The 12,376-nt window shown below is 46.7% G+C and overlaps 2 protein-coding genes across 2 annotated transcripts; one reads left to right on the top strand and one right to left on the bottom strand.

The window, feature by feature from the left end:
• Window positions 1-2,270: 2,270 nt before the first annotated feature.
• On the bottom strand, window positions 2,271-6,930 carry LOC137895110 (BEN domain-containing protein 4). The gene is made up of 5 exons (XM_068740595.1): window positions 6,522-6,930; window positions 3,749-4,297; window positions 3,154-3,245; window positions 2,707-2,947; window positions 2,271-2,503 (listed from the first exon to the last, which is right to left on the bottom strand). The coding sequence occupies exons 1-5, from the start codon at window positions 6,928-6,930 to the stop codon at window positions 2,271-2,273; spliced, it is 1,524 nt and encodes a 507-aa protein (XP_068596696.1).
• A 1,676-nt stretch (window positions 6,931-8,606) lies between these two features.
• shisa3 (shisa family member 3) lies at window positions 8,607-10,494 on the top strand. The gene is made up of 2 exons (XM_068740845.1): window positions 8,607-8,877; window positions 9,914-10,494. Exons 1-2 carry the CDS (start codon window positions 8,607-8,609, stop codon window positions 10,492-10,494), a joined length of 852 nt encoding a protein of 283 aa, XP_068596946.1.
• The last annotated feature ends 1,882 nt before the right edge of the window (window positions 10,495-12,376 follow it).

Below are 12,376 nucleotides of genomic sequence, written 5' to 3'. Positions count from 1 at the left end.
CCTGCGCCGTTACGCGGACGGGGATCCTGGTTTTCAGACGGAACAGCGGGTCTGGGGTCGGCTGCTAGCTCTGAAGGCCATTCCCAAATCCCTCCCCCCCAAAGTTAGGCGAGCGGAATGTTGACGTCCACCCTAAATCCACGCTCCGCGCACACGTCGCATCGCTGCTCCCAAAATCTGCTCATTGGGTCACGAGAGAGAGAGAGAAAGAGAGAGAGAGAGAGAGAATTAAAGAATAGCACCGACAAGCTCCATCAGATCAGCCCCACCGCCTGCGTAAAAACGCGCAGATCACACGCACCGTCACGCATCCGGCAGATGTAACCTGCTTTTCCAGACGGAACACTATTGAGAACGCTTTCACGCGCAGGAACGGGATGATTTTATAATAACATGCGTAATAATGTACACATGCACTATTGTTAAGCACGTGACACAGCAAACGAGCTAATGCAAAAGGAAGGTTGCGCACAGACTTTAATATGAATGAAAAATAAAATATTAACATTTAAATATGGACACATTTTTTATTGGCGGTGGCTGGAGCGCTGCTTCATTCATTACAGCGCCATCTGGTGGAGATACAGCGAGGTGGCGGTGCTGCGGTCGCATCGTGGAAAAAAGAAAAGAAAAAGAATGAATGAGCAAGAGGAAAATATGAAAGCAGTGAGTCAGGCTCAGTCAGCTGTAAGTTTTCAGCTTCTGTGCTCGTTTTATTTATTATGAATTAAAAAAAAAACAACAGAAGCTCTCAGATTTGTAAAAATCCTTCCGATGTTTCACAGTGTTGATAAAACTTGAGGGTAAAGGAGTAAATAGAAGCAAACGCTCACATTCAGGACAGCAACACAACGACAGAAGCCAACTGGTCGGGTTTCTGTGGCACTTCTCTACTTGGCCTTTAAAGAGAGATTTCAAGAACACCTCACACAATACTGTACTTTATAATACACATTTAGTATACTGTATACCAACTCGGCAAACTGACCCACCAAATGCAGCACATTCAAAAATAGAAAACGGCGTAATGAAGTACCAAAATAAATGAACACTGTCAAACTTATGCTTCAATTCTGACCCCGGCTGATAGATTCAGCCACAGTGAGACATAAAACAAGCGCTTCTGGAAAGATAGAATGTTTTTTTTTTTCTGCTTGGGTCGAGATATTGATATTTTCTATAATTTGATAAGACACAAAGCATCAACACGTTTTTCTGTGGGGGTACAGAATCAAGTTTAAGGCATTATTCTAAGGTAGCGTTCAGGCAGCGCGAGGCAGTCGGTCCTCTCACCGGTGAACAGCTGAACACATGAATGCTTTTACCGCAAGGCTTTTTGTACCAGGATGACGAAAATAACAGAGGAAATACTTGGATTTATTAAATAAAGTGCATGCGTTACTTTAAAAAGAAACAGTCTGCAATTTAAGAATTACCAACAGCGGCTCTAAATTATGAATCTATTTCCAAATCATTTAGGAGACCTCACATGAAAAATTCAGCAAGGCCTGCTGCTGACCTGTTAATATCTCAAGTAAGTTTAAGTTAAACTTTGGTGCTTACAATTTTCCGTGTTTTTAATGACACACAGTTTTCAGCTGATCCTGAAATCCACTGTAGGAAATTGAGCTTTGACCGAAACATCTCTGTATTATAGAGCGCAGCAGAAGGACTCCGTGTTATAATGCACTTCCCGAAGAAAAACTTGACACAGCAGAACAGATCCAAGTGAAAAAAAAATAACAGCGGGGATGACAAAACCACAGGTAACGAAACATGACTTGCTCAGAGGCACTCCTGCAGAAAGGTTGCAAGTAAAGGTGCTTAACCAATGACAGAGCTTCACAGAAAGGCTCTAAATGCAATGGAGGGATTGATAGCAGAAATCACCAACATTAACACGATTAACTTTGTGGTGAAAATATTTGCTGCATGGGATTTCCTGTTGAAATCACAATGCAAATATATATTTAAAAAAAAGACTACAGAAAAAGTAGCATGGAAGACTGAAACTTTGTGTTTGATCCCTCCCTTCAGAGGCAAATTTGGAGCAAACAAAATTCCAAGTATTAAAGAAATGGCAAAAAAAACAAAATGCTACAAAACTAAAAATAGGAACTGCTTCAGAGACACTGGAGTTATATTCGGTTTCATAAACATCTGGAATGTTTTCTTCACTCGCTAAAGTGACAGGATTAGGTCAGAGTTTTTGAGATATGTTGTTGTACAGCTACATTTCCGGCATTCGTCCTGTGACTCCTCCTCCCTCTTCAGTCCGATTGGCCGTTGGGGCAGCTTTTTAAATACATCTCATCCTGCGACAGATGTCCGTCGAAGCCGTCCATGTAGAGGCTGCTGGTGCTGCTGCCGCTGCTGCCCAGGAACGTGGCGACCGCTCGGCCCTGGCGTGCGTGACCGACGGCGTCGCTGAACACTTTGTTGATCTGCTCCTCCGACGGCATCCACCAGTCTGGATTTGAGGCACAGTGCATCCGGATGAACTCTGGCAAGAAGATAGAGGACACTCGCTGAAATTCTGCATAGACCCAAAATAGTGTGAAACGTCAAAGCTGCCATCCTTGAAGTAGTTGCTGGTATATAAAGTTGTGCGCAGACATTGTGTGCCGGTAGCCGGATATTTATGTCTTTCGGGTGTTTCTATCAGTGTTCCGGCACGAGGAGCGGAGCCAATCCGGGGCCTCGTACCTCTGAGGCAGCTGACTTTGACTGGATTGAGAGGCCGTCTCTCCAGGCCCGGATCTCCTGAGTGGATCGACCGCTTCCTTTTGCCCAAACCGCAGGAGAACTTGAGCTCGTCCGTGGTGAAGACGAAGCGAATCAGGTAGCGCAGCAGCCGCCTCCCGTCTTTCTTAGAGGAGTTGACGGCTTCGTCCCACTGCTTACTAGAGATGAAGAGAGGGTAGTTCTCCAGGAGCTGTTTGCTACCCTGCAAGGAAGGAGGACGATGAGGCATTCAGCTCCGCGCTCCTTTATGCAGTTTATAGACAGTGAATATAAGAGATTCTACAGATTTAAATTAGAGCATGTACCTCAAATACTGTTTGTCGCTCCTCTTCCTGCAGAAACAGGGTATTTTTAGTCCAGACTTTCACAACACTTTATTGTAAGAATAAAAACAATGTGTCTCCTCACCTCAGTCAGCTGCTCCTCTGGCATCGGCTGGACCAGCTGGTTGTGAAACTCCAGAACAGTCTTAAAGTAGTCGAGAACATTTTGACAGGGAACTACACAAAAAAAGCACAAAAAAAGCACAAACTAATGTTACCGGGTTGTACAAGCAAGACAAGACGCCACCCAGCTGGAGTATTTCCTGAATGAGACAATAAGAGGGACAGTGAAGGTTAGACGTATTGGAGAGGCCAGACTTCGATGGTTTGGACATGTCCAGAGGAGAGACGGGGACTATATCGGTAGAAGGATGCTGAGGATGGAGCTGACAGGGAACAGGACTAGAGGACGACCCAGGAGAAGATACCTGGACATAGTGAGGGAGGACATGAGAGTGGCTGGTGTTGGGGAGGACAATGCAAAGGACAGGGTGAAGGGGAGAAGGTTGCTTTGCTGCGGCGACCCCCCCAACGGGACAAGCCAAAAGTACAGTAGTAGTAGCTCTCAGAGTTAACCAATCGATCAAAGATCATTTATTCTGGTAACTGACTCATTGTTTCGTGCATTAATTAAAACATGAAGGCCGAACTTAAAGGAAAGAGTCAAACCCTTTCTGCACCTGGGACATTCTCCAGCTTGTTACGCAGCTCCTCGTTCTCCTGCTGCAGAGACAGCACCTCCTGCTCCAACTCCAGGCAGCGCGGACAGCAGCTCTCCTCCTCCTCGTCCTCCTCGGGCAGCGTAGACGAAGGGTGGCCGTACGACTCCGATGGAGTCGGCGAGCCCCAGCCCCCCAGGTTGTGTCTCGCTGGAGAATCCCCCGAGCCGGCCTCCGCTGACGGACACTGCTCGTCCTCCGGAGGCGCGGCCAAGCGTTGCTGCAGCTGAGGCCCGGAGAGCAGATAGTTCTGTAGGGAGTCTGTGAAGACGCGGAGAATGGCAGAGGTCTGCTGCTGCCCCTCCTCCTCTGGGTCCGTGGTGGAAGAGCTCTCCTCAGGTTTCGATTTCCCCAGCGAGGAGCGGCGAAGGCCCCGCACCTCCGTCGGCTCCTCTTCCACCTTGATGTTAGAAGTGAAGGAGGAGGACGGCTCCAGGAGACGCCCGTTGTTGAGGAGGCTGAGGACTCTGCTACACTGCTGGGCAAAGGCATCCAGGATGAGATGATTCTCTGCGGCGGCCAGGAGAAAAATAAGGAGGTCAAAGGTGAAGAGGAGAACAACTTCCAACGACCCAGCAGCAGTTCTTTAGCCTCACAGTTCAGTTTGTTCAACTTCCAGAAAGAAAGAAAAAGGGAGGGAGGAAGGAAGGACAGAAGGAAGAGAGAAATGATCGTTTCGATAACTTTTGAACATTATCCTGAACGTCTACTAAGACCACACGATGGCCAACGAATAAAAGTTCATCAGGTAATAAAAGGATCCCAAAGAAGCTTCTGATAACATGAAGTCATAGTGGAACAGCAGACGTGGAACAGCAGACGTGGAACAGCAGACGGTCAGTGAACGTCCCGAAACAGTCAATAAATGGACTTTAGCTCTGCCGAAATATATAAAGCAGTGGAGGAAGTGCTTCATTCAAGTCAAAGTGATTTATGAAGAAAAGGCTCCCTCGTGATTAAAATAAATCAGGAACACAAGATGCAGTCAGACAACAAATCTGCCCGGTCATGAGATGATTCATAAAGTAGGAGAGAAGAGCAAAGTCTTAATTTCACATTTTGGACCAAATAAACTCTCAGAGGTTTGGAGGGGGGGGGGGGGGGGGCAATATTCTGGCCTTCCCCCTCCTCCCTTATCTGTCTTGTTGCAGCAAAGCCGTTTCATCACAGAATAGCAAATGGTGCTCCTCTCCGTTCACAGACGCGTCAGCTTGATGATGATTTATTCAGATGACGGGAGAACCTAAAGTCTCAGGATCTGCTGTGTCCAAATCCAGAAGAGAGACGAGCGTCCCCGTGAGTCTGAGCTCGTCTCACAGACATGATCGCAAATGTACCGCCATGCCCCCCCCCCCCCACCCCCCCCACACACACACTGTCTATAAGCCCACCGCTTATAGACAGTGTGTTACTTTTATTAAATTGCGTTGCCATCTGTTTGCCCGTCAAGATGTATCCGATATCCGCCCCTTCACCCCACCCACAGGCCGCCACCGCCACCCTCCTTCTCTCCTCACACAGTTGTGTGGAATCACGTGAGCTCAGAGCCTCATGAAATTTCATTAAAAACAACACGCTTGACGGAGGCACATTTATGAGCTCCATTTATTTTAATCAAAACTCCTTGGGAAAGGCATCGCGATGCAATTTGTGTTATTGCACAGAGAACTGATTGCCGATTGCTCTGGGGCTCCTCCTCAAGAGGAGGACGTCAATTTTTCTTGTTTTATAAAAAAAAAATAGATATTTCATGAAGGGTCGATAATTCGCCCCCGGCTGCAGCAAATAACAACACTTTGATGTGTCAGAATCGGTACGAGTGCATCTTGTAATATATGGGGGGGTTCAGTTCTGCAGGGGAAAACTCCTTTGTATTATTATTTAATAAGTGACACTGCAGGATCTTGTGCAAGCTGGAAAGGATGCAACAATCGGACATGATGTCTGAAACAAGGGATTTAATAAAAAAAAAAAAAAGGAAGGAATCAAGGCAAATTTACTGACCGAAGTGGATTAAAACCATCAGCCAAACAATATTTGCATGCGGCCATTGATGCAATTCGGGCCCCCAGATGTAAATAGCGAGCCCTGGCATCCATAGCATTCCCCAACAGAAGCAGGATTAAGCTACACTTGTTTTTAAATCAGATTTTAAATCCTCACGCACAGACGTGTGGATTCTCATCTGGATGATTTTAGATCTTAGATTAGGCCGGAGCGTAATCCCAGCCCAGCCCGGCAGCTCGATTGTTTGTGAAGCAACAATAACCGGCAGCAATTTGACTCTGCGCTGCCAGCGGCGATAAAGAGATTAATATCTGATTAGGAGATGAGATGGCTCATCTTTAATTTCACAGGATTAGATTCATGGCTTTCATCTTCGTGCCCATGGACCCACCCCTCTATGCCAGGAAAAAAAGGGACAATGTGAGCGAGTAAACACAAACACACAAATAACCCAGTGCCATTTTTACGGCACAGACTCATAACAGCGGCAAATCGATCACTGTGCTGAGTGGAGGAAAAATAGGAAGAAATAAAAATGGAATAAAAGTGGTGAAGCCCACAGAACAGATTCCTGCTGCTTTTATGTTTCTGTAAAAGATGCAGCAAATGATCAAATGTAAACCGTTTATGTAAACATGTGGGTCCTAAATCCAAATGGACCCAACTACCGGACCAGGAGTCCCTCTAATATCATCATCCCTCTCTCTGAATAACTTTGAACGCCCACCTGAGCTGATTCTGTAGCTGCAGTCTGGGCTGATTCTGGACTCGGCTCTGCCGCCGCCGCCGCCGGCGCGCCGCTGCTGCGTCCCGGTAGACGCCGCCGCCGCGGGCGCAGAGGTGGATGTCGGGACTCTGCTGCTTGGCCTGTTCTCGCCGGGGAAGCGATGCTGATGCTGCTGGCTGCTGCTGATCGCGGGTTGGTGCTGATGCGGCTGGAAATGACGCGGCTGCTCCGGATGGAACGTGAAGTGATGCCCGTCGCCGAACGGCGGCGCCTCCACCGCGGCGGGCCGTCCGTAGCGCGTCTTGCTCGGGAAGGTCTTCATGGTGCTGCACGGGCCGCGCTGTTGTTGCTGTCGGCACATCTTCGGAGCGCAGGGCCCTTCATCCGCGGGCTGCATCTGTCCCTCCATCCCCCGACAGATGGATGGGTCCGGGTCGATGGCGCGCTCGTGTGTACGACAGGCAGCTGATGACGAGGGGGGGTCAGATCCGTCATTCGTCCCTGTCTGTAAAGGGGGGGGGGGGGGGGGGTTCACTGACAAGCCGCAGCTCCAATCCCCAATCGGGAACGCCGACGCTGAGACTCGTCCAGAGGGAGATGCAGGCGGGACTTGTGCGCCGTTGCCGGCCTCCTTTGGAGCCAGCATCCGCGCAGAGAACAACGGGGCGCATTAGCAGCTGGTGATCTAAAGAGAGGCCATTTTGGCGCTGAGCGCAAAGCATCGGTGCAGCGAGACACCCAGACGGAGACGACAAAAACCATTACGCAGTAAACATTTACGCATGAATGCATTTTTGCTTTCTCTTTAATGATGATTGAGTGGATGCGGGAATAAAAAAAAAAAAAAGGTGATTCCGCTTCGGGCTATGAGCCGGAAGGATTTCCTTTTCTGATCAATAATAATATAAGGAGATATTTAGAAAGTAAACTGTCTCCGATAAAAGTTAGACTCGACCTGAATGTTTGAAGGCTGCCGCGGCAGCTGCAGGGATAAAAGTTTGCGTCACCACACGGGGGCGCCAAACCGACGAATGACAAAGAATATTAACCCGACACTTTAACAGGAACTTCACTTTCCTTTTCAACAAACATCATTCTGTAGTTTTTGTTCGACTGTAAAATCAATAGAGTGGGTTAGGGCGTAATAAACATTTTGTACAGACATTAAACCCAACAAAGGTCTTGTAAACCAAAAAGAAAAATACATGTAAAAAAACAAAACAAAGTTAATATAATACAGCTTTGATTAGTTATAACTGTGAATAAATAACACGCGAATCTCCATGAAGGCTTGTCAGCCCCTTTTAAATAAATTAAATCCTAATTTAAATCCCAACAAGACGCTGAGGGTTCTATAAGGGAGTGGTACAAAAGCTTCATCCTATACTTATATTTTTGACGGATCCATTTTTCGCCAGGTTTAATAAAAATCTATCAGGGAGTTTATATGCGATTAATAAAAAAAATAAAAATAAATTAAAGGAAATTAATCTCTTTATCGTGACATAATCTGAAATTGGATTTTCTCACTGGCGAATGATTCGTAGCAATTTGTTAAAAAGTTTAAATGTAATTAACAAAAAACACAAAACTGCAATTATAAAACGTTTTTATGTTATTGACAGCTTGAACTGACATCAAAAGCACAACCCTTGTCAGACGTTTCATGAAACGCTCGGCCGCGAGAGCGCGCACGCTCGCTGAATGGAAGTTACGTGCGCGCGCGCAGTCACAAAAAGCAGCAAGTCTCCCAATGAGGAGGGCGCAAAACACGAAGGAACCACCGCGGGTCTCGACCGATGAAGGGACAGACCAGAAGCCAGGAGCGGATCGTTTTACGCGCTCGTAGCCGGATGAGACGCTCGGAGAGGACATTTAATCCGGGATTCTCATAGTGCGCTAAAGTTTGGCTGAAAACGGCGCGGATGGTGGAACGATGACGGTAACATAACTTTTACGCGTTTGGATCCATTCGAGTTTCTCTGTTAGTGAATCGATCTCTATGAAGAGCCGCTGAGCCGGTTTGACACGCACGGTGTCCGGCAGCTGAAGTCTGTCCGGGGCGCGCACGGGGCCGTGAACGGGATGGTGCGCCTGCTGAACTGCCTGCTGCTCGGATATCTGACCTGGAACCTGCGGATCTCGGACGCGCAGGGGGAGTACTGCCACGGATGGCTGGACGCCAATGGGAATTATCACGATGGCTTCCAGTGTCCGGAGGACTTCGACACCATGGACGCCACCGTGTGCTGCGGCTCGTGCGCGCTGCGCTATTGCTGCGCGGCCGCGGACGCACGGGTGGAGCAGGGCAGCTGCACCAACGACAGGGAGGTGGACAACACGGAGTTCGCAGCCCGTGAGTGGTTTTTATTTTCAATTATTAACTTCAGTGCAGACGGAATTAATTAGGCAAATGCTGGAAGGTGCGTGATTGCAGATTATAACAGGATTTAGTGCCTTGCTAAAGGGTATCATTTCCAACCGCAAAGCTGGGCTGCTGTCAAAGGAAATTTTGTAAAATGGATAAAATGGGAAGTCAGCATGTTGGGAATTAACATCGCCAAAGTTATAAGGGAAAAAAAAGATTGTTTTATTTACGTTTTTAACTTGCTTTTCTTCTAATTCTTAATAAAAATACCCTCTCAGTTCAATTTCCACTATTTAATATATTCGCAGTATTAAATCGTGGCTGTTTGACCTCAAATTCTGATTAAAGTCTGATTTAAAAAAAAAAGGAAATACGTGAGTTCTTTTTTATGTCACATTCACAGCCCATTAAAGTAAATTACTCAGGAATATTTAGCAGATTCATAAGTGCAAAGGTTTTCCAGAGACGTATTCCAAGACCTCTTCCACAAACATACTTTTGAACGCTCCCCAGTTCAGCAACCAAACTAATTAAAGCACGATGAGACAGCAGCTCAGTGTATTTGGCCTCTTTAAAGACCCAAGTGTTGCATTAGCCCCCCCCTGTTAATGATGAAACCTTTAATCCTCGAGGGTTAAACCAGTTTACTTCAAATTTCCCGAACAGATAAGCTGTGGAACTTTCACTTAATGGACCGTGTCCTGGCAATTTCCTATTTTATCCTCTGAAAATAAACAAACTACATCTTATTTCCTCTGAGGGTGCGATCCGGCTCCACGTGTAACTTTAGATGCTTTCCAGCAGGAATAAATCAGTTTACAGTTCAGGTTTTAAAAGAAATGAATCCCAACCAGCATAAAAAGTAGGCTTCGGGATGTCGTTGTAAAACGCACTACGATTAAAAAGTATTTTTTTTATACACGCTGTGGATATTGTGTAATTAATAATGTAATAAATATATATTATATATTACACATTTGACAGAGGTGCTCCTTTCGACCCGTCTGTTTCCTCTCGCTTCCAGAGCCCGTCTACGTGCCCTTCCTCATGGTAGGAAGCATCTTCGTCGCCTTCGTCATCGTCGGCTCTCTGGTGGCCGTTTACTGCTGCACCTGCCTGCGGCCCAAGCAGCCCACCCAGCAGCCCATTCGCTTCTCCCTTCGTAGCTGCCAGGGGGAAACCATCCCCATGATCCTCACCACCGCCCCCCCGAGCCTCCGGGCCCCGTCGCGACAGTCCAGCACGGCCACCACCAGCTCCAGCTCGGCGGGGGGGGGCAGCTCCATGCGGAGGTTCTCCCTCGGAGGTCAGCAGCAGCAGCAGCACGGCTGCCTCGTCTCTGCCGCGGTCTCGTCGTCAGCCCCCACCCCCAACCAGAACCCTCAGACTCTGCCTCCACCTCCGCCTCCCCCCTACACATCCCCGCCAGCACCGATGGCTGCTGGCGTCCAGCATGCCTCCACCCACAGCCAGCTACAGCTCCACCAGGCCTCCGTGCCGACTCACCACAGCACCGGCTTCCTCCTGCCGCAGCAATATTTTTTCCCTCTGCAGCCCGACGTCTTCACGGCAGCCAAAGGCTTCGCCGACTTCGGGCAGAGCTGACGGCGCTCCCCCAGCAGCGAGGAGCAGGGGGGGATTACAAAAAAAAAAACGATTGATGGTGGTGGGATTTGAGTCGGAGAGTAGGCGGTGTCTGGATCCGAGGCCGTAGGGCGGCTCGGCGGACTCAGCGAGCTGGGAGGAAGAGGGAGGAAGTGCAAACAAAGCAGATGTGGACCCGTTTAGACGCAACGGTTCTGAACATTGTTCACTTTTCTCTCCGATTGGAACCAAACGTCACTGGCATGTATTTTTTTTAATGCACGCCGTTTTTCCAATTCGACACCTTATAATACAGACTCTTAACTACTTTTAAAAACCGTTATCTCCACTGTGCACCGTTTCCGTCGCTCAGAGACTGAGTGTTTTATTTTCTTGTTGGAAACCAAGGAGACGATTTGTTGCTGACAATCACGAGGGCCCGACACACTAATGACGTTTGAATTTTGAGAAAATGTGAACTTTTTCTTATATTTTGTAAAGGCATCATAGCAGGATCGTGTCGATTTCCCAACTAGAATGAATAAAATAAGTTTTTCGGTACCCTCTGTGCACTGATATATGGAAAGAAATGCCTTTTCAGCTGCATTTCTGACATCTGAGCAGAAAAGAGGCTGCGCTCTGGAGCAAGTCTCATCACCGCTCACTCAAAGAAAAGGAAACCGGAGCGGCTGGGACTGCACGGCATCGCTCTACCTGTCGCTCGCTCTCGCGCCAGACTTCACAGAAGGAATGCGGCGCTGAGATCAGTCATTGTCAGTGTTCAATGAACATGGTCCGGTCCACAGTGTTAAAACCAACTGGCCCCAGAAATACAGGTTTAGGTTGCAGCAACAGGTATGACGAAGTGTCCACAAAGACCGTTCTGTTCGCCGGTTGTCTGTGGAATAGACTCGGCGATCGGAGTCTCATGAAACAACGTTGTTGTCCAGCCTGTCATCACTGGACCGTTTCAAGGCTCCCGGCAAACCAATCAGTGCAGCGATCGATTGATTTCATGCATCTCAAATGTCATCACGTTTATAGAAGGAACTTGAAGTTAAACCTATTTCCTGAATCTTTCAGAAAATTGGAATCTCAAAAAAAATAAAATATATATATATATATATCCCAATTGCCTGGTAACAACATTCTCCATCGATCCTTCATATCACCGTAGCGACAAGAACACAATTCAATCAATTCAGGAAATCAAAACCACTTTTTACGCCAATTAGGTATAAATAAATGGTGTTTCATTTTTTATAGTACCTTATGTTGGCCATTTTCATACATCTGCACTAGAATCATATCACCTGCTCTTACGCATGCATGTAATCCAATAATTTGTTGTATAAAGCATGTGACCCCCCCCCCCCTCCCCCCCGAAAAATGGGATGCAACTAATAAATTAAAGTTGTTCAGACTGATAAGTCCATCGACATTAAATGGGAGCATCACTTTGGTCAGTTAAATCATCACGAAACACCAGAAGAACACAAATATCAAAATAAGAACGCAGGCGAGCTTTAAGCATCACAATTAACATTTAATTAAATGATGCAAGTTTGTTAATTAAAGTGGTTTCAGGGCCAAAAGTAGAATTTCTAAAAAAAAAAAATAGAAATAAAAATTTCAAGATATATTGAACTTGTATTTTCTAGTATTTGACAGACATTAAAAATAAAGGTTGTTTTAATATTAAAATCATTGTTGTATTAAAATCAGAGGTGTTGCCTTCAGCTTTGGAAAAAGTCATATATTTAATTATAAAGAAAATATAAAATCATAGCATCTTCAACATTAGCATCATCTGAATCACAGATAATAGCTGTTGATATTTGGCGTTTAACCGTTGAGAATACAGCAAGTAAGGACTGTATTGGCTTCAGTTGTTTGTTCCTCC

This window comes from Brachionichthys hirsutus, chromosome 6, assembly GCF_040956055.1.
Source record: "Brachionichthys hirsutus isolate HB-005 chromosome 6, CSIRO-AGI_Bhir_v1, whole genome shotgun sequence".
Lineage (NCBI taxonomy): Eukaryota > Metazoa > Chordata > Actinopteri > Lophiiformes > Brachionichthyidae > Brachionichthys > Brachionichthys hirsutus.
The sequence above is the reverse complement of the archived record's forward strand: the minus strand, read 5'-3'. Positions and strand labels throughout refer to the sequence as shown.

Bases quoted from the DNA above. Each gene is read 5' to 3' on its own strand.
- shisa3 (XM_068740845.1), top strand. From the start codon at position 8,607: ATGGTGCGCCTGCTGAACTGCCTGCTGCTCGGATATCTGACCTGGAAC. The intron at 8,878-9,913 runs GTGAGTGGTTTT...TCTCGCTTCCAG, and splicing joins CAACACGGAGTTCGCAGCCC to AGCCCGTCTACGTGCCCTTC.
- LOC137895110 (XM_068740595.1), bottom strand. From the start codon at position 6,930: ATGGAGGGACAGATGCAGCCCGCGGATGAAGGGCCCTGCGCTCCGAAG. The intron at 3,246-3,748 runs GTGCAGAAAGGG...TTTTTTGTGTAG, and splicing joins CAAGCTGGAGAATGTCCCAG to TTCCCTGTCAAAATGTTCTC. The intron at 2,948-3,153 runs GTGAGGAGACAC...CCTTCCTTGCAG, and splicing joins CAGAGGAGCAGCTGACTGAG to GGTAGCAAACAGCTCCTGGA.